General features: G+C 39.4%; 1 protein-coding gene across 1 annotated transcript in view; it reads right to left on the bottom strand.

Annotated features, from left to right (window-relative positions):
• Positions 1-865: 865 nt before the first annotated feature.
• EFCAB2 (EF-hand calcium binding domain 2) overlaps positions 866-20,927 on the bottom strand; it is a 33,739-nt gene continuing 13,677 nt past the window's right edge. The window contains exons 2-7 of the mRNA XM_062629461.1: positions 14,110-14,194; positions 9,270-9,342; positions 4,532-4,614; positions 2,681-2,723; positions 2,515-2,581; positions 866-1,500 (exon numbers count right to left, since the gene is read on the bottom strand). Of these exons, the coding sequence (XP_062485445.1) occupies positions 1,385-1,500; positions 2,515-2,581; positions 2,681-2,723; positions 4,532-4,614; positions 9,270-9,342; positions 14,110-14,194 (467 nt within the window). The 3' untranslated portion in view covers positions 866-1,384. The remainder of the gene's footprint in view (positions 1,501-2,514; positions 2,582-2,680; positions 2,724-4,531; positions 4,615-9,269; positions 9,343-14,109; positions 14,195-20,927) is intronic.

Here is a 20,927-nt window from a genome sequence, read left to right as displayed (position 1 = left end):
ATACCAGCTCCCTTGCAGCTCTGTATGGAAACAGCTCCTCTAAGCTTCCACCTCAAGTGAAACAAATGCGTAGAGCAAGAGACCTGACGTGAGGAGCCCTCTGCTCTGTTCTCAACTCTACCACTAGAAGAGTATGACAGGGGGTAAGGCGTTTAATGCCTCTGTGTATCAGTCTTCCCCAGATTTGCTCAGATGATGAAGTCTGTTGATGACACAGAGTTGGGGTATATAGTTGAGGCAGAGGAGTGAACAATGTACAGGAGGAAAACAAACTTGATTAGAGAGTAGAAAAATAGAAATGGCGTGGAAGGGGGGGAGCACAAAGTGCAAGATGGTGTCCTTGGGGACCAGACCACAGATTCTTCTCCTACTAAATGAGACCTCATCAGTTGAGGGCAACCATTGGTTACTTGTTAGAAGACCATGTACAAGGCAAGAACTTGAGAGGAAAGACCTTGAAGTCATATTAAAGGACAACAGCTAGAACTGAGAAGAGCAGTGAGGTCTGTGGTGGTCTTCTAGCAGGATAGTTGAGACATGTATTCTACACTAACATCTTTCAAAAAAAAGTGCTTTATGAGTTTATGAAAACCAAATTCCAGTCCCATGATCTCAAGGCAACAGTGCAGAGTTTTGAACAGCTTAAGCTCCTGACTTTCAAACTGGTTATGAAAGAGGAACTGTATATTACCTATAGTAACAGAAATGTTCTTGAGGATTTCTTTGTAAATTTGACTATGGCAATGGTTTGAGCGCTACCTGCGTGTTTAAAATGGAAGCAAAATACCATGTGCCAATGGATGAGTCGCATAAAATAGAACTAACTGGTCCAGTTTAATTGCCTATGGTTAACCAAACACAAATATTTGACTATACCCAGAAATTGTAGAAAGCTTATTTGATCTATTATATTTCAAAAGGAGTAGCCTACCGTGTTTTATTAGTTAAGCACAAACAAGGATTACATATAAATATAAAAGCTTTATCTTAGTAGCATGCCTTCACAATTTTAGTCATCTTAAGGTACTCACTTACCTACTTATTACCCACTTTCAAGGTCTCATTTTTCCATTAGGTTTTCAGAAGCAATTGTAAAGTAATTTCTTGACTCCATTAACATTATTTTTCCTGTTATTTTCAAACCAAATTCCATGATTTCTTTTCCAGACCTTACACAGTATTTCTGTCAAGAGCTCTTTTTCCAGGTGTGACTATATTTCAACATGTATATAGAACCTAAGGAAATATAGCTACACAGATTTTATTTGAATTATAAGCATAGTTACAAATTGAGCTTTGTTACACTTTGAAATACTCCTTTCAACTAACTGCCAGTGTACACTGCTGTTACCAAAAGGCATCCCAATCACTAAACGGCAAGATCTTAAGTTTCATCTACTACCAGCTTTGAAATGTAGTTTCTGTAGCGAACAGTGTTTGTTTCTGGATCTAGAGCAACAGAGAGCATGTTCTCCATTTCTTCCTCAGTAAAGGGCTCACCTGAAAGACAGCAGAGAATAACACTTTGTCTTCATTATTCTTTTAAGGACTGGCAAGTCATCCCACTTTTTCCTTGAAAGGATCCCCTTTTGGTCCTCACACAGAGGAGAAAAGGTGTAACACGAAGGTTCCGATTCCTTCGTTTTTGCAAATGTGAGTCCTGCACACCAAGCAAGCTGGTCTAAGGGAAAGGAGACAGAGGGCCTGGGTTTTTTGATCTCCTTTTAGTTCACAGACTCAAAAATGTCCTATTCTGCTCTGCCCCAGAGATGTTGAAGCAACCATTTTTGGCAGAATTAATTCTTCTAATGTGTACAATAGAATGATTTTCTCTCATTTGGCTATCCTTGCACTTGCATTTACATTGTGAAAGGCTTTGGTTTTTCTCTTTTTGGAAGCTTTAAAGCTGCTGATGCCTACTTCATCCCTCTTTGAGAAGAAGGTTCCCATCTGAGGATAGGTCTTGCAGAAAGGCTGCACATCATTTTGTACCTGAGACAGGCAGGCACGCATGAATCAGACATGCAAGAAAAGCAGGCTCTTCAAGGGATATTGAGGATTACATGATATACAACTCAAATCTCGTCTTTGAATCTCTTTGTTTGCATATGGCACTAGAATTAAGATCAAGATAATGTAGGAATGAATGAGCACTGAAACTACCTGAATCATCAGGAAACCCAACCAACCATTTTACAGGACAGAAAATGTCAGATTGTTAGGAAGCACAGAGATGCACACAGGATCAGAAAATATCCACATAAGATTGAATTATAACTCTTAATAATAATTTTTATCTTATAATGTCTGCAAGCAGGCAGATGAATGTTCCTTTCCTGCATTATTCCCCAGTGAAGTGTTCTAGTCTGCAGCCACTCATCACAGCAACACTATTGTTTGAAGACAATGTATCTACTTCTGCAAGTTTTGGCATGCAGAATGAGGACCTCAAGGTGCCATATACACATGTAATGTTTATTTACTTAAGTACTGATATTACAAAAGTCATGTTACCTTCTTCAGTCAAATATTTGACCAGATCCTCTTTAGTAATATATCCACATTTATTCTCATCCAAAACCTTTAAGGAAAAAAGAATGAAACTTGGGTTTAATCATTTTGAACCAAGAATCAGAAACTTCTTTCCAGCAATTGGGTACTGGAGTATTTATTTACAGACCTCAAAAGCATGTAGAAGAACATCTTCTGGAATAGGCCGGTAGCTGAAACAATTGAATCAGAAAAGTTAAGTCACTGTTTGCCAGGCTGCTGTACTATACTGAAAAAATAAAATTAGTACTAAAGGAAAAGGAAAACTTATTTTCTCTGAGAATTTACTAAGTTTTTCTGTCAAGCATTTGATTCCAGCTTGATTTTTTTTGAACTGTCCATATCTTTACCTCATGTCTTTTATTCTACTCCTGTTTAATTTCCCTTGTGTTAAGGAGCCACATGAATGGCTCTGCATGTTTTGGCAGGCAGGAATCAGTAACAGGTGAATCATTCCACGTAGCCAATGCACTGAACATAAGATGGCCAAACCAAGGAAATGAAGTTTTGTCCTAGTAGGCTGGTAGCTAAGGCAACTGATCACCCAGTGGGACTTTGACAGTCTAATGAGCTGATGATGTGCAAAGGAGGCTGGTGGCTATAAAAGAAAAGCTATGTCACTGACAGTTTCAGAGACACAGGAGAACTGGGCACGTGTGTGCGTGCATATGTGTGCCTGATTTCAGAGCTGGAAAGGCAGCCCTGTGTAGCAACAGAGACCTTCCACAGCCCAGCAGACTCTCACCAACCCCCAAGAATACTAAAGAGAAGACGTTGAAGCCAGAATGGTTCTAACTGCTTGATTGCTTTGTCCAGACCCGCCTCACTCTTTTACTATCTAAAAATCAAATGTTCTAACAAGAGGCCTTGTTTTTTGTGATCCAAATCTCATGTACCCTTGGAGAAGTAAACTATGAACATAATGCCCCAAAAGATAAAGTGGGTCTTGACAAGCCTGCACTAGCCTGGGCAAAGCACAAGGGGAAGGTTTTGTGTGTGTTTGTGTGGAGGGAGTGTGGAGGAGAGGGTGAGAGCTCAGAGCATCAAGGTATCATTTTAGGAAAGGGTGAACATCAGTGTAGAGCCAGAAACTGACATGAAGGTCAGAGAATGCAAAGGCACAGGAACCTGGAAAGGCACACTGGTACCAAACACTGACGGCTGGTCTCTGTCCAGGCATGGGTGCAAAGACTCTGAAACACAGCCCCAGGGTGGCCCCACTCCCTCTGGATGCTGCAAGACAGTTTGGGAAATCCTGTAGACATTTCATGTGTAACACACCCGCCTACCAAAGGCCTTCTGTGTGCAAAATAGCTTCTCAGTATTGGACAAGATGAAGTCCCTCAAAACCTTTGGCTGCCATCTTTAAAAAAAAAGATAAATTGCCCATAAGTAATCTTGCTTTTAGTGGAAAATATTGAAATAACACAAGTTCCTGTGTACATGCAAAGATTGCCATGAACCTTTGAATACTGAACAGCATTTTTGTTCTAGATTTTCAAATCAGTAGTCTTTCAGAGTGCTATTTTGTGTACATTCAACTGTACCTGGCAGTCGCTTTCACACATGAATATGAAGCTGATTTATACAACTTATTAAAAATACACTGTAACAGACTGTGCTTTTCAGTAACTCTAATTCATATGTTCAGAGAAAGTAATGGTTATGACCTTAATTTGCATATAAAACATTTCAGAGACACACAAAACATGTTGAATAGCAAGTTAATTCTGATTCACATTATCACAATTCACGACTATAAACTGATATTATTTATATCATCCATACAACATAATCTCATGTAAACAAAGTAATTTTGAAACAAAATCTATCAAGTTAATGTAAACTGAGTTTAAATACCAAGGCAGAAATAATCGGTATTCTTTCCAGTTATATAAAATTACTGTAGATATATTTATTCAGCATCAACTCAGTTAATCTGGAATGAACTACAGACACAGAAAAATCCACTTTCCATTACCTTCTGTCGAGCAGTACTTTTGTCATCACAGGAAGAAAGTTTTCCAGATGAACGTAACCACCTGTTTCTTCTTCATCTTCTACCTAAAAATAAAACTTAAGTATGGCAGGTTATATGACTCATTAGCAAGCTAATATGAAAACCAGAAAACTGGGGTGGTTCCCGCATTAAAATTATAGTGTTAGACTTTGAATATTTATATCAGGTTTTTAATATCACATGGCACCATAGCATCTGAGTGAAATACTTGCGAACAAATAGAAATAAGAGGAAGAAATACCATCCCAGGCAAAACACAGGCCTGCTCTTAGAGACACCGTCAACAACTCAATACTGCCCTCTTGTGCTTAGAAACCATTCGTGCAAAGGAACCGGACGCCTAGTAAGTGATCTTATCTCCCAGAGTAACTGAGCAGAGGTTTAAGCATTCAGACTGCATTCATGCTAGTGAAGCCTGGCAGAACCTGGAATATTCCCAAGCAGTGTAACGTGGCCACCTGTAACAGCAAACCATTAGCACGTTCCCTGGCATGATTTTGGCCTGTGCCACCTACCACTCCTCCCAGCAGTCACCAGGACCTTAGGGACTTTCCCCCAGCAAGCTGCTTTGTGCAGCCTCTCTGCATAAAACATTTACCAGGGCAGACATGAGCTGCTCTGTGCCAGCTGGCTTCAACACCCAAGGATGTTTCTAGGCGTATTTAATGTGCTAGTTTGGACATAGCCCCAGTCTAGTACACCTCAAGGATGGAATTTGATGTCTCCACATGTTTCATAGCCAGAGAGAGTCATCAGGGGAAGGACCAGAGAAGTAGGCAGACTGAGCCAGGGCAGGCTGAAACAGTCATAAGGCAGCCCATAAAAAGCTATACAAAGAAAAGGTTCCTTTTGCTTCCTGAATAAATTAACAGTTTAGTCCTAAGACATCAGGGACTCCTAGCAGCATTCTCACTACATTCCCATACTTCCACAAGAGATGAGCAATGTGGTAAAAACTGCTCCCTATCATTGGGGTACATCCTCTCCCTGAAAAGTTCAAGTTTTAGTACAAAAAGGACCCCTCTAATGGAGCTAGCCTGTTCCTGTTTGTGTTGAACCTGGATGCATGTCTTGAAGTCTCACATGGCAGCAGCAACACCTTACTAGGCTCTCCAAGACACAGCTCAGATTGAAAGAAGACTCAGACACTCTTTTGAAATCTCCTAACCAAGCCAGGAAAAGACAAAGTAAGAAATCTGCATCTTGTGAGCTGGGTCAGAACTGATACATGCAGTTGCTTAAATGGAAAGCTGCAATTGCTGCTGCATGATCTATTCCAGTGCTCTTGAAGGGTTTTGGTTGTGAAAAGGAGGCAGCCACCACCTCTTGCTGCTTTAGAGTGGAAACTGGCTTGAAAAAGACACTTTTTCCCCTCTGTTTGGCAAGCCTAGCATAAGGGATCCTTAGCAAGGAAATAAAGCTGCTACACACTTCATGTTAAATCAAATGGTACCTTTTACTGCTACAGAATCATTTGTTTTACTGCTTGCCTGATTGAAAAGATGTAACAAAATACCTGGCAAAACTGAACTTCTTTTCAGTGACGTAACAGTTAACCAATACACTGCGTCACAAATACTGAGATGCATAAGTACATAGGATGTTTTAGCAACATCTGTCCTTCATCTAGTATTAGGTTAGAAGTCCACAGAGACAGAAAAATAAATGTGGTAGCTATTTATCAGAAATAGACATGTCTTGTGTTAAGCGGAACAAAGTAAAGCAAGGACCCAAAACATCCATGAAGATGGCAAGTTATATAGAAGATGTTTAAGAGAAAGAAAAAAAAAACCCAAACAAAACATTAGATCTGCTCATCCAAACATCTGAAGTTCATCCTAATTTTCATACCAGAGGAACTCACTCTCATGACCACTTCAGAGTTTGATGTAGCAAATACCTGTGAAACTGTTATCCCTCACTGACAAATATAATCCACATTTGTCTCTTTTTATCGGTGTGCTATTTTTATTCTCCCTCTAGAAACCAGTCTGTGAAAGAAATGTGTCCTTCCTGACAATGGACCTGGGAGGTGATAAACAACCTCAGCTGCCTCTGACCTGGAACGAACACCTTCCGTTTCAGTGGGTCTTACAGACCCAGCAATATCATAAACTGTTAAAATCAATCCTATTTCTAACATTGGATACATATGTGTATAAATTATAAATTATATAAATATATATTAATATATTAACATTGCCTAAATCAGTAAGTATTCAGATTTGCAGGTATAGGTATACTCTTACTCTTCCTCATGCTCACTCCTGTTCTACATTTCATTTCCCATTTATGTTTTCTTTTTTCTGTAATTCCTCCTCTTTTCACAGTGACTGTGAAAACAACAGGTTTTGTTTGTTCAAATTCTGTGAGTTTTGCTTTATTTCTTTCCTTTGTGTACATCTACAGCCCCTGTAACAACTGTATCATAGCACCCATTATGTTTCATATCTCTGCTCTCACGGCCATACTATTATCATCCATGTAACATTTGGGACTCCAGTCACAAAGAAACAGAACCATCTTCCAGAGCTGTCCAGGAGATCTGTGGCACAGCAGTGCACTGAACCTGGGATTTCAAACTGCAGGCATTGTAATAATCCTGAAAGTAGCTTTCACCATCTCCAGGCTTATCGCTTAACTTTATAAATAGGCCTAAAGACATAATATTACGTATAACATTTAGCATAAAGCAATATAGGAAACAGTATATGATAATTTTTACAAATAAAATAATTATATGAATGCTGATTTGGCAGATATGAATAATTTGAGGGCAACATATGCTAGTTTAGCTACAATAAAGCTAATAGGAAGATGAGATTACTGAGAGACACAAGTAGTGAGAAACAGAAATTAATCACAGCTTACAATGAGAAAAAATACTGGAGAAATTGATTACAACTGGCCAACAGAGAGAATTTTTACTTTATATCTAGATTAAGATAAAATTATACTACCATAGTCAATGATAACAGTGTCTTAAAGAAATTAAGACAAACTTTTGATTAACATGATATATCAAGGGTTTCACAAGAAGAGTGTTGTTCTGGTACTAAACCTACGCCAAAGTTTCATTTACAGGCACCATGAAACCTTCTGTGGGATTTAATTTCCACTTCAGTGCTCTTTAACCAGTACTCTTGAATGTACTTTTTGCAGTATTTGTACTTTAATACAGTTACAATCAACAATCACGTATGTTACATTATTCTATCTCAAGAATCTTCTGCCTCATTCCTGTATTGTATTGCACCTTCTTATGCATTATTTGTTATGCAGTAACATTGAAGAAGAAGAAAATGAAAAACAAAAGGAAGTCCAACCTCTTTGGGAGGGGAAAGGAGGCCTTGAACAACTGTCCTGGTTTCCCTGGACTGGGCAGAGGTGGTCAAAGCATCCCCTTCCTTTTCTCAATTCTGAATCTTGAGTCACTTGTGCTGTTCATTTGCTGCAAACAAAAATCCCTCTGGGCCACTAAAAATATCATCGATCTTAAGCACCATAATTTCTCATTCCATTTTGTCTTGTTGTCAGTAGAAGCTGGGACAATCTGGTACTGGGAGTACAGAGCCAGAGCAGACAGACTGCAGTATCACATTAAAAGTTCTTTCTCCTCTGATGGTTCTTTGCATTTCCTCATCTGAAGCAGCTGCATCATTTTCACAAGACTTAGCATAAGATTTCTCACACTAAATTCTGATCTACAAGAGACCAGACAAGCCTATCAAGGAGAGACTGCTACTGCAAGCATCCAAATTTTTGTTGGTGACGTGAAGAAAAAAGAGATCAATTCCCAGTATCCTGACCTATACATGAAAAAGAGAAAAATCCTTCCTCCACCTCTCAGCCCGAGCATCTTCCATTCCCTAAGGCAGCATATCAGTTTGCAAAATGAATGTGAAGTCTTTTTCCCATTTCTTTGTCTCATTTGTTCACCATACCCTGCCACAGCACTAGCACACCATCCTTTCTATTTCAAGCATGAGGTAAGGAGACAAAAATTAGTGTAGGAAAAACTGTGGAGAGATGTGATTGAAGTTCCTTGCCCCTGTGTTTCACTGGGAGAATTGGAGGACCACTAAAAAGGTTTTATATCTGAATTCTGAATTACAGGCTTAAGTAATCAAGTAAGAAAAGATTACTTACAACTGAGAAAGCTCAAGACTGGGAAAGACCTCATGAAGGACAGAAAGCAGAGATACAAGATAGCAATAACAGGACCCAGTGAAAGAAATAACAGGTCTTCCCTCACTGTATTTTTGGAATTTGGTGTTTTGTGGAAGTTTTTTTAATCTATAGAACACCTGATCAAGAACTTATTTTATTATTTAATCATCCAGTGTGTGTCCACAGCATGTCTAAAAGAGTGAGATGGTTAAGGCTTGGATATCCTAATCCAACTGAGGGGTCTTTTTCATCAGCCAAAACCAATTTTTCCTCCATTTGCTACAAATGCCCCTCCACCATGTCACAGTGCCACAGTGTCAAACACTCCTCATTTTGACCAATTAATATTGTTACCTCATCAGCTTGAAAGCTTGCTTCAGGGCAATCTGAGAGACTGCCTGTCTGAGCCACTTCTATGACACTTCCAACCTCTGGGAAAAGAGCTTAGGTTTCCCACACAGCCAGGCAGAAGGGACAGACTTCTGCAAGTTTAAGATTGAAAAAAAATACAATATATCTAAACATTTACCTTTGCAAGCAGTTCATTCAGTTCTGCCTCAGTCGGGAAGCAACCTAGTGTCCTGACAATTACACCAATATCCCTGAAATAAAGAAAGAACAACTTTGTTTGTAAATCTGCAACACAAGAGTGCCTGGAGAATCCAGACACCAATTCAGAGTTTGCATATAGGGGTGTGCATGTAAAAGCACCCAAGCACACACAAGCATACATATGTAGATGATGTCTCAGTAAGCAATGTCTATTTTTACAGACATTAAATATTCTGGAGATTTTTGGAAGCATGTAATTGTTCTTGTGACTTTCCCCAAAAATTCCTCTTTACCTTTGTATTGCAGTGTACTGTGTGCAGGTTACTTTTCAACTGCTGTCCTCTAATTGTTAAGCTTAATTTCAGTAAAGTCTACATTTATGCAGTTAATAAAGTACTTTGAAACCTACTGAGATGAAAGGTAACAAAATATATGTTTACATTAAATGCTGTAAAGATACATATTTTAACTGCAGTAAAGAACAATTACAAGAGGTCAGGAAGGAGGCACCCCTGCTATGCCTCTGCTGTGCTCTGAAAGAGTCAAACACACCAGTACAGTGGTTTGTCACCACCCTGTTTATGCTGCAAATTATATTCATAGCTTGCATTTGCTGCTGAACCTGGTGCAGTTGTTCTGAGGCTCTAAATAAAATTCTGACCAAACTGGCAATGCCTCAAAAAAATTTAACAACATCACAGACTAGAAACAAAAAAGCTGTAAAAAAGAGTGCTAATGAGATTTAGGGTATGATTGAAAACAAAATAATGGAAGTATCAATATCTCTTGTGATTTTCAGACCAATTCTACAACACAGAAATGCAAGCACATTTGAATAAGTATCCACAGTGGTGGTGGTTCCCATGACTCAAACCTCTGTGGTTTCTTCATCTTCACCAGTATATTTGGTGGAAAAAATAGACTGCCTATTAAAAATGGTAGGTACAAGAAGCAATGACCTTTGTAAAATCATCTTATAATGGTAAGGTCTTAAACTCGCACACCAAACACACATGAAATTATGCGGGTCAGTCTTTGGCCTCCTCAGACAGATCGCAAGAAGCTCCCATTCTGACTGAAAGCATTGAGAAGCACTACCATATACTACAGAGAGGAAAAGGCCAGCTGCAGCAACCTAGTTACAAGACAAAACCCAATCCCATACATAGAGTTGTTATGAAATTAAGCCATCTACTCAAATGACTCAGTGAAACCTTGCCCCCTGTGGATGTGAATGAGAGTTGGGCCACTGGCCTCAATGAGGTCAGACAGTCCTTATCCATGCACCCTGTTTCTAGTATGGGTATAGTATATTTGATGCCCTCACTCCTGTACTTCCTCATCTTTTCTAGCTAAAAGATACCTGTAAATGTTCTCTGCCACCCCCAGAGAAACACCCAACACAAATCATGCCTCCTTGCTGTCGCACACTATTTCTGCTCTTACAGACTGCCAGAGATGGAAAGGCTGCTGTCACCCTCCTTCCTTACCTCATACTCTGCAATGGGACTTGGTAATACTCAGTAATGGGACTTAGCCATGGGACTAAGGTAAACCAGGTCCTAGAAGTGTTTCCAAAATGTGGCATTGCTTTCTGCTGTTTCTGGCAGTCTGTGTGTGTGCCATCATCTGAGGATGTTGTTTGAAGCGTCTGTGGTGAAAACATCACATTCGGTAATAACACAGAGTTTAAAGGATCCAGCTAGGAAATCGTATTTTCTTCCCAGCCACTTCCTCTCACTTAGTTGAGCAGCTGGGTTTCTGCTGTGCGGTTTCTAGCACACAAAAATGATGGTCAAAATGAGTTTATGTTCATACCAGTTTCATAACAAGGATGTAATGTAACTTTGGGTCATGGTTTTCACCCTCTGTATAACACTTCCAATGACAAGATTTGAAAAGCCCTTGACTCAGGATGTGTTGTAAGCAGCACAGAACAGCACTGTCTTCCTCGTGCTTAATTGCATAATAACTTGTATTTGCATCAGGAATCATGCAATACTGATGGCAGCCTGTCAAGCCAGTGTAATTGCCCATATTTTTCACGGGTATCTGATATTTCAGGCAATAATATTCGTATGGCTGCAGTTCTGTTAAGAATTGTGCTCTACTGCCACCTTCTGATACAAGACAACCAGCCATTAATAATCCCATTATTGTGATTCAGCCCTCCAATATGAACCAGGGAATAATTAGATAATAAATTGTTTATTGTCAGTAACTGTACTATGATAACAAATAATGTGAAACTGTGCATTTACTATGTTAAATAGACTTCTGAATGTCCCCTTTCACATGTTAGGACCTACTGCCTGAATAAATACTTTTTTTTTTGAAGTCTGCTTGTATCATTTCATTGTTGTCACATTTTCTCAAACTCTATATCCAGTATATAATAGACCGAGACCTGTAGCAAATTTTACTGCTATTTAGTCAGGACTGCAGATGCAAATGACAAATAAGAAATGGGTACGTCATGGTGTGGTGAGGGTGAGGCGATCCCCCGGGCAGGGGGGTGGCATTGTCAGGGGTTCCCATGGAGGTGGCAAGCCCAGGAGGGCCGCCACAACCTGTCCCACTGCCCAGCCAGGAGCAGGGCAGCTGGGGGATGCCAGGAGCAGGGCAGCTCCAGCCTGGGCATCAGGCACCTCCCTGGGGATTGTCCAAGAGATTTGAGTGAGCTCTCTTCCCAAAGGTCCCTAAGGGCAACAGAACAGCAATGGTACCCAGTGTGGTGATGCACCCTGAAATTTTCACTATCTACTATAACTGAAAAATCATTTCACTTCTATGAAGTACCCATAATTTCTTGAATTTAGAGGCACTAGTAAGCACACATTGTTAAAACCATCACAGAAATATTTTGTACCTCTCTCACCTGTTTTATAATGTAGAAAAGGCATTTGGAACATTTAAAGATGTTTTGCAGTTTGGCTTTGTGAGGAATGTCTAATGATCATTCCATCAATTCTCACACTCCTTTGTAGGGGCCTATAGGGATGCTGGGGATGGACTCTTCATTAGGGACTGTAGTTATAGGACAAGGGGTAACGGGTTAAAACTTAAACAGGGGAAGTTTAGATTGGATGTAAGGAGGAAATTCTTTCCTGTTAGGGTGGTGAGGCACTAGAATAGGTTGCCCAGGGAGGTTGTGAATGCTCCATCCCTGGCAGTGTTCAAGACCAGTTTGGACAAGGCCTTGGGTGAGATGGTTTAGTGTGAGGTGTCCCTGCCCATGGCAGGGGGGTTGGAACTTGATGATCTTAAGGTCCTTTCCAACCCTAACTATTCTATGATTCTATAATTCTATAGTAACTGATTCATAATTAAAAGCTCTGGTGATATTCTTGTGAAAATACTAATTTGAAATATAAAAAATTACTTCAGTAAACAACAGTTTATAACAAATTCAGACCCTGCTCAGTGAGGCATAAACACGCAGTTTACGTATTTTGCAACAAAAGCTGTATTGCTATGTGTGTAGATGTTTATGTTAAAATGACATTAAAGTAGCACTGTCAAATATTCAAACTTTTAAAATACCAGAATTAAGATATTTAGGAATTTTAAAATTTTACTTCTTTTAGTTCTGTATCTTGGAGCCAGTAAGGCCCTGATCAGTCTAACAGTCCATGGTTTTATCTTCCACTGAATTTTTCTTACTTCCTCATACAGATATGTTGTATGTATTTCCATTACATTGCATGCTGAAGGCATAATGTATGCAGTTCTCCCTCTTGACTCCCAACTGTACGTTCCATTCCCTCCATTCTGGTCATCCCATTTCAAAAAGGAGAAAGCTGAACAAGAAGGAGCACAAAAAAAAAAAAAATAATAACTGGCCAGAGCTATGGAGCAGCATCTCCTAAGAGATTAAACACATCCAGACTCTTCAGCCTTAAACTACTGTGATGGGGGACATGTGACAGGTATGAAATCATTAATGGCATTGAGAAGATTAATAGAGAATGATTGTTTGCTGTTTATCATAAAAATTCAGGCACCATTCAACTAATGTGGCGGATGTACAAAAAAAAACAACAAGAAATGCTGCATGTTTGCTCAATTCCTTATATTCTTCCCCAAAGCAACTACTAGTTCAGATAAGGGTATTGAGCTAAATGGGCTTTTGGTACAATCAAGTTTGATCGTCTTCATAGAATCATAGAATGGTTTCAATTGGAAGGGACCTTAAAGAACATCCAACCCCCTGCCATAAGCAGGGACACCTCCCAGCAGACCAGGTTGCTCAAAGCCCCATCCAACCTGGCCTTGAACACTGCCAGGGATGGGGCAACCACAGCTTTTCTGGGCGACCTGTGCCAGTGTCTCACCACCCTCACAGTAAAGAATTTTTTCACATTATCTAATGTAAATCTACCCTCTTTCAGTTTAAAGGCATTCCTCCTTGTCCAATCCCTACCTGCCCTTGTAAAAATCCCTCTTCAGCTTTCTTGTAGGAGCTTTCTTGTAGCTTTAGGTTATTGGAAGGCTGCTGTAAGATCTCCCCAGATATTTTATATTTAATAGAATTAATATATTCAGGGCAGAGATTTGCTATTAATAATTGTAGCCTTAGAATTCTGGTCTAGCTGCAGTTTCCTCTTGCCTCTTTACTCCACCAGTCCCAGCATCCCTCTCTCAAGCCAGTTTCAATCTTCAACACTGAACAATGCAAAATATCTATTAAACAAGCAAAGACATACTTGCCCAATCAGGGCCAAATTACATTTTCTGGTAAAGCAGATGCAGTTCTTGGGAGTTATTTATCTCTGTACTATATCCTATAACATTTCTGTGTGAAGATATTTACAAACCTGGCATCCACAGAATTACTGCCTTCATTGTCAAATGCCTCAAAAACTTCTATAATCTTTTTCTCAATTTCAGCTACTGCACCATCTGCAAAAACAAACATAAGAAAAGGAAAAGAAAGTTTCACTGAGCTGTTGCAACTGATTTACTTCCAATTAAGGAACTGTGAAAGCAGAAGCACCAAAATTGATAAAGGGGCAGCCAGGAAAGGTACTTCAAAAGAGCAAATGTTATTCTGAAAAAAAAACCAAAACACCACTCTAAATGCAAAATCTGTCAATTGTATTAGTAATACATTAGTAATATGGCCTTGCTATGGCTCTGCAGCTACATCTAGCCTGGTGGTAATGCTGTGCCTCAGCTACATGATCACCAAGGTGTCCTGGGGTGGACCCTGCCCAGAGCGTGCCACAGCTTCTTCTGAACCGTGAGCCCTTCCTGGTTGCTATGATGCCAGTGGAAGGACCAAGGCAAATGTGGGTCCAGGCTTGCCCTGAGATGGGCTGAGTCACTTCGTCCAGGTTCCTGCATCCAAGGAAACATAAGTGCCCTCATGTCTACTAAACCATAATGTATGACAAGCTGAGAACCACAAAGAGACAGATAAGATACATGCACAGTGAATAAGTGTCATGGTAAATAATATATTGTAACAGTTTGGAAAGGAAGACAATCCCAGCAAAGGGGAAGAAGTAATTTACTGCATTTGCTTTTTATACCTCAAAGAATGGGGCAAGAAGAACCACAAGTTATCACAGTTATATCTTGTCTAAAGCCAGAAATTGCATTCTTGGGTAAGGGAAGTACCAGGAACTAAATTCTGGAGAAAGAGGTCCAGCTAAAAAACCAAGGATGCCAGGGTAAATCAAGAATGAACTGGTTAACCCATTTATTAATGTTTGATGCCAAAAGACAGAATATACAAAGCAAAGTGATATGGAGCTGACCTTATGGTTCCTGTGGCTAAATACAGCCCCAAATTCTGGTTGGCAAACCAACTCTCAGGAGACATCATTTTGTGAGTTAGCCCAGACGTCTCTACAGAGATGCCACAGGGAAAAACTGAGTGACAGCCAGAACATGAGGTTTGTATCAAGTATGCTTGTTTTCACATTTTCACTCTTCTGTATTTTCAACATAATAATTAAAACATAGCTCTCCTCTACTAGACTATTTATTTTCTTCTTAGGCTTATGTGGTGTTAAATGTTGAGCAGCAGCACTAAACCACTGGATCTTGCTCCCACAGGCATAACAAATTCATACCTCATCTTCTACAATCACAGTAGTTTGGCAATCCCAGGGGCTGCAGCATGCAACCATTGTTTCCATTTGCTCTCTTGTTCTTGTGTCAGAAATGTCTTTTCTGGCAAAAGATATCAGAACTGAACATAGCTAAATGACACATTGGCTTTGTGACCTCCCTGTCTTGATCTCAACTCATGAGCTTTTTCATTGTATTTTCTTCCCCATGTGCTGTTGAGGAGGGCAGGGAGTGATTGGGTAGGTGCCTGACAGCTGGCCGAGGTCAACCCACCACAGACTGCAAGTACTTCTATATAGTAGTGGATTCATCCGGACATAAGGAAGCTCTTCCTCATACAGAAGAGAGATGCATCCCCTTATAAAGTTACAGGTGCCTGCTGTTTTCCACCTGTGTTTGAACTTTGTATTGAACTCCTCCAGAGGACACTTAAAGAGAAGAGAGCTACGAATATATCCTGTATTCCTCCCTCTGACTTTATTTCCCCGACAGAGGCATAGGCAGGTAGATGTACAATGGATTGGAGACTGGAGCTTACTGAGGAAGAAGAGTTCAGTGCCCAGATATAGGACAAGCTGTATTCTTTTCATAGCTTGACAATAATGCCTAACTTTCATGTGCCTAAGAAGTAAAATCCACATTTAATTCCATTCCAGAAAACACAGTTAAATCTCAGTGGACCTGATTCCTTGCAGTAAGAAGCCCTAAAGACTCTCAAACTACTACATTTGATGTGATTTTCTTCTGTGACTTCAGAGAGTCTTGGATCCAGTCTCCAATGTACACTGTTGGAGTTTAGTTCTTGAGATCTGGCACTTCAATTGTACACTATGTCTTGCAACGAGAAATGCTGAATAAATATTTATAGCTGCATATTCTTGGCTTGATGGTGAGCCTTCTATAGAAATAAAAATTAACCAAGGGGAGGCAGAGAGAGATTTCCAGTACTGGAACTATGTAGCCATCCAGCCTTTTCAATCTTTGCCTTATGTGAAGAAAGTATGCATTAATCTTACCTGTGTCAAGAGGGCTGTCAAAGAAAGGTCCTGAAATGAAATTGCACTGATGTTTAATCTAAGTACTAGATAATCTATATTTCTTCCAAAAACTGAGAGGAAGTTATGATGAAGAGCCATATCCACCAAAGAAAACATAATATACTGTAGTCCTCTCAAAGACTCCCTGTGAGATGAGTAACAGGAGATGAGCTATTGCCTAAATCTCTCATCCTTGCTCTGTGAATGAAAGCCAAGGATATTCAATGCAGTTCCGGCTGGCAAAGCTAGTTATCTGAAGACTTCTATGAGTCACTCTAAACTTCTCTTCAGGAGGGAGAAAAAGATGGATTCTGGTGCTAGGGTAAGTAATGGATAAAGGATTAAAATTATACCTCCAAGAAGGGTATCAAGAGATCAGACACGCAGTTAACTCAGCAGATGTGATGCTCTAATGTACTAAAATCTTTTGGTACAAGGAGACTCATTCCATGGGTAGATCAACTAGTTTCATGTTGCCCCATGGAGCAGCGTTTTAGCAGTTTTCAGGACAGAAATATGTACACTCTGATTGAATAAAAGATTTCACTCACTTATTCTACTAAGTAGATAAACAATACATAATATCAAAGATAAAATTATCTGATTAATTGTAATAGATTGAATAAATAATTTAAAATATTAATTTAATAAATTAATTTAAATCATAATTTAAAACTATCATGCCAAAAAAATATGCCAATACATACAACTACTTATTCCCTCAAGTGTATCCTGCAGGGGTGATACAGTATTTCCAGTTTTATGCTGCTAAAATGCTTCAGAGACATTTTTTTTTCTCATTTTCTCGTTCTCATTTATTTTCCTACCACATATGCAATAAGAAGACAGAATGTCTTAAACTCCATTCCTAAGGTACATTAACTGGAAAGTGTATTCAATATTACTTTTCCTTCCTGTACTGTCCCTTGCTACTTTCCCAGTTTGTTTAGCATGAACTAGATAAAGCTCTGGACGCTGCCAGTTAAGTAAGACTGCCAGGGAGCTGGGACTCCCAGATTAATTCTGGTGGGTCTTGCAGACCGAATTGTTCTTCTTCAGCTTGTTCAGACAGTTCCCCAGCACTTTGAGGCCCACTTGAAGCCAGTCCTTAAGCAGCATACCTGCCTCAGTTGTGACATCTCTTCTTTAAAGACCACAGCTTCAGTCTTTTCAGGGAACAGGAGTAATTAAATAGATGAGTCTTTGCCACTCTTGAGGAATGAGCATTTTTAAAGTGATTTCTAGTTGATATGATTTGCCAGATTGTACCATTTTTTTTAACTGTAGGAGCTTGCTTTTTTTCTTCCTCAGGGCCAGTAGCTCTGATGGTTCAAAAATACAATCCTTCCTTTCACTGAAATGAAATTATGTGCAGAAAAAAAGAGGCATCAAAGGAACAGGCAGGCCAACATTAAATAACCACCTAAAATGCTGGGGAGCAGCATCTGTCCTCTGCTAAGAGGAAAAAATTCAGTCCCAATACAGCCAGAAGAACCTATTTACACTATGTGATACTCTGAAACTCTTTTTGCACTATATAAAGAGTAAAATGAAGGGCTGGTTTGTAGAAGCGCCAGCGGGCTTGATCAACACACCTGAAACATTAATCTTTATAAACATTAATCTAGGTGCATTTTAATAAATATAGTCAATTTTATATTTAAACTCTTATATGCATGTGGGCACCTTATTAATTATTCCATCCTCTCTTCATGGTACTATATTATGGTTACAAGTAGGTGTGAGGAAACCCCTGAGGTCTCTGGAGACAGGAATCCTTTGTCACTGGGGCTGCCTTGCTGAACTGGTCAGTCTGAAAGGACAAGCAACGCAACTAGGTAACCCCAACTCAGTGACAGATAGTTTGAGAGTAATGTGTATATTGTTGTCTTAGTGTAATGTATATGTTGTTGTTCTGGTTTTATTTAGAAGTGTTGTTATCAGCAGCTCTGTTGTAGATATCCCCAGCCACTAAGCAAGGCTATCAGCAGGAAATACAGAACTGTACCAGTGGCTATGGACTCCAGCACCATCTCTTCTCTTTCCCACTAGCCATTATTTCAGCCAAAAGTAGGCAGCAAGCTTGGTGCTTGGGGTTCAAAAACTGGGAACAGGTTGCAAAGACTTAAAAAAGAAGGAAGACTTTTAAGACTGGACTGGACACGAGAGGGGACATGACTGTGCAGGTAGCCACATGAGAAAATGTGAGTATTAAAGCTCCCTGCAATCTCCACTCAGCTTCAGCAAACCTTCTGTTTCTGCTCACAGATCCAAGCTACGGTATTTAACTACCCTCCCCACACTGCTCCAACACTCTTTCATAAAGCCCTTATGACCAGCCTTTGCAAATCCTAGCTCTTCCCATCATCTCCAAAATCACAATTAATAATCTCTGTCTTGCCATACAATGCCAATCAAAAAAGAGAGGTGAGAAGTTGGTTGACCTATGGGGAATATCTGAGACAGCCAGAGGTGGAGAAGTTACAAAAAAGTAAATAAGTGTGAGGTGCCTGCTTAAAAACTGAACCTACTGCATGGTGAAAATATAATAATTGTATATTATATTTTATATCTTCAATTTATATTATATTTTTAATATTAAAAAGTGGTAAAATGTTTGGCCAACAAGCAGAAATAGGCAAACGCACTTCAGCCCTTACAGCTTTAATATGGAGCCAAAATCTTAAAAATGTGTCAAGATGCAGGAACAGGTCCCCATTAAGAATGGAGACTGGTGCTGTTCCTGAAGAACACCATGGTCTCTTTAAAGATGATTCCCAGTTTATAATCTAGGTGCACAGGGCAAATGGATGAAAGGGATTAACTAAGAAAGCAAGAGATTTGTCTCTGATGTTTGTAGCCACTCTTTCATCTGACCTTATCAAAAATCCTTCACAAAACCACTAACGGAAATAAGGGCATAAGAACAGGGAGGGAGAAAAAAAATCTGGCTGCAGCTCTAATAAGAAATGTACAATGTATATTTGCTTAAATATGCAGGAAAAAAAAACAGTAAGAGACTTCACAACTGCAACTCTGAGGAGGTTATCAGTTAGCTGGAATGAGATCTAATCAGTTTTTTAAGCGTTAACTGGACCATCAGCTAGGTTAAGATACTGAAAAGCAGTTACAGTACTGAGCACTATCAGCACAGGTAAAATCTTCAACACTCTCAAATCGGTACATTGGTTTTATCAAGACAGGGAGTTTCCAGAACAAAAAAGCAAAGCCAGTGTGGTGTCATAAGAGGAATTCCTGGTGATAGTATCAGATGATATCCTGTGAAACTGCTTCTCTTCCCTAACTCCAAAGGAAAGGATACAACACCCTAGATCATTCTGCCACAAATGTTTGTGTTGCCTTCATCTTAACTGCAGGGAGCTTGACTGACTTAAAAAAAATTCAGAAACCCTGCCCTCCCCAAAGAAGAAAGCATTTAACTAATTTTATTTTAAGAAAATTACTGAAGAAAAGAAATACAGGGGGAGAATGGTCTTGAGACCGTTTGAATTTGGCTTATTGGCAAGACCTTTTTGCTCTGTAGAAGAAAAGGCATACATTAGATTTTTTTCTAGTGACCTTGCTAATTCCAGAGGAAGCCTAATGTACAGTCAGACCAACATGATGAAACAGTAATTGCATGCTGTGCCCTAAAAATATTGAGGCAAGAGAATTATTTTCTTCTCTGCTATACAAGTCATATAGCATGTATGATATTATTAGACGCCACATAATATGATTAAGATGCAAGCTTGCAGAATATGCAATGTTGTTTTTTTGTGTTTGTGATACATAATGAAAATGCTCATTGAAAAGTCTTCATTCTGGAAAGGCAAACAGGCAAAATTTGAAGAAAAACAAGATGTTTATAAAGAAACTTGATTCCTCAAAAGATGAGATAAACTCATTCCTGAACTGCAAACTGAAGTTGACACAAAGTATTGACGGCAGCAGCGGGAAATGTTACCACCTGAGTTTAGCCATTCAGATCAAATGAAGAGATAAAAGATGAAATTTGGTATAGGCCAATTCCCAAGAAATGACGAGGCTAAGGTCTTCACTGACAGTAGTACCTACTCCAGTTTGCAGATCCAAGCTATGGATAATGCTTTTACTCCTGAATGAGAAGCTTCCCATGTTATCACAGATGATACTTAGGTAATCTGACTTGTAGTCTGCTTCATGTAAAAGAATACCAAAACTTAATTGGTTCCTGCAGAGGTCATATTCAAGCATTCTCCAAGAAGAAAAATGAAGTCTCAAGAACAGCAAAAGCTTTGTTCTTCCATGGTTTTCAGCATTATTGGGAACCAGCTGTACCATTGCTCCCTATTGTTTATGTTTGTCACAGCACACAGCATGTGGAAATTAGATAAAACAAGCAGACCACATCATCAGTGTTAATCAACAAAACCAGAACCCTACACTCATCATCATGTATATGAGCAACCTTGGCCTAAGAACATAATGTCATCCTATTGTCATATTTCTTCTCCTAATGGTAGTACATGTGAGAGCTA

Source organism: Pezoporus occidentalis, unplaced genomic scaffold (genome assembly GCF_034315485.1).
Source record: "Pezoporus occidentalis ecotype Australia unplaced genomic scaffold, CSIRO_AGI_Poc_V1 ctg34, whole genome shotgun sequence".
Lineage (NCBI taxonomy): Eukaryota > Metazoa > Chordata > Aves > Psittaciformes > Psittacidae > Pezoporus > Pezoporus occidentalis.
Note: the sequence above shows the minus strand (reverse complement) of the source record. Positions and strands in the feature narration are given on the sequence as shown.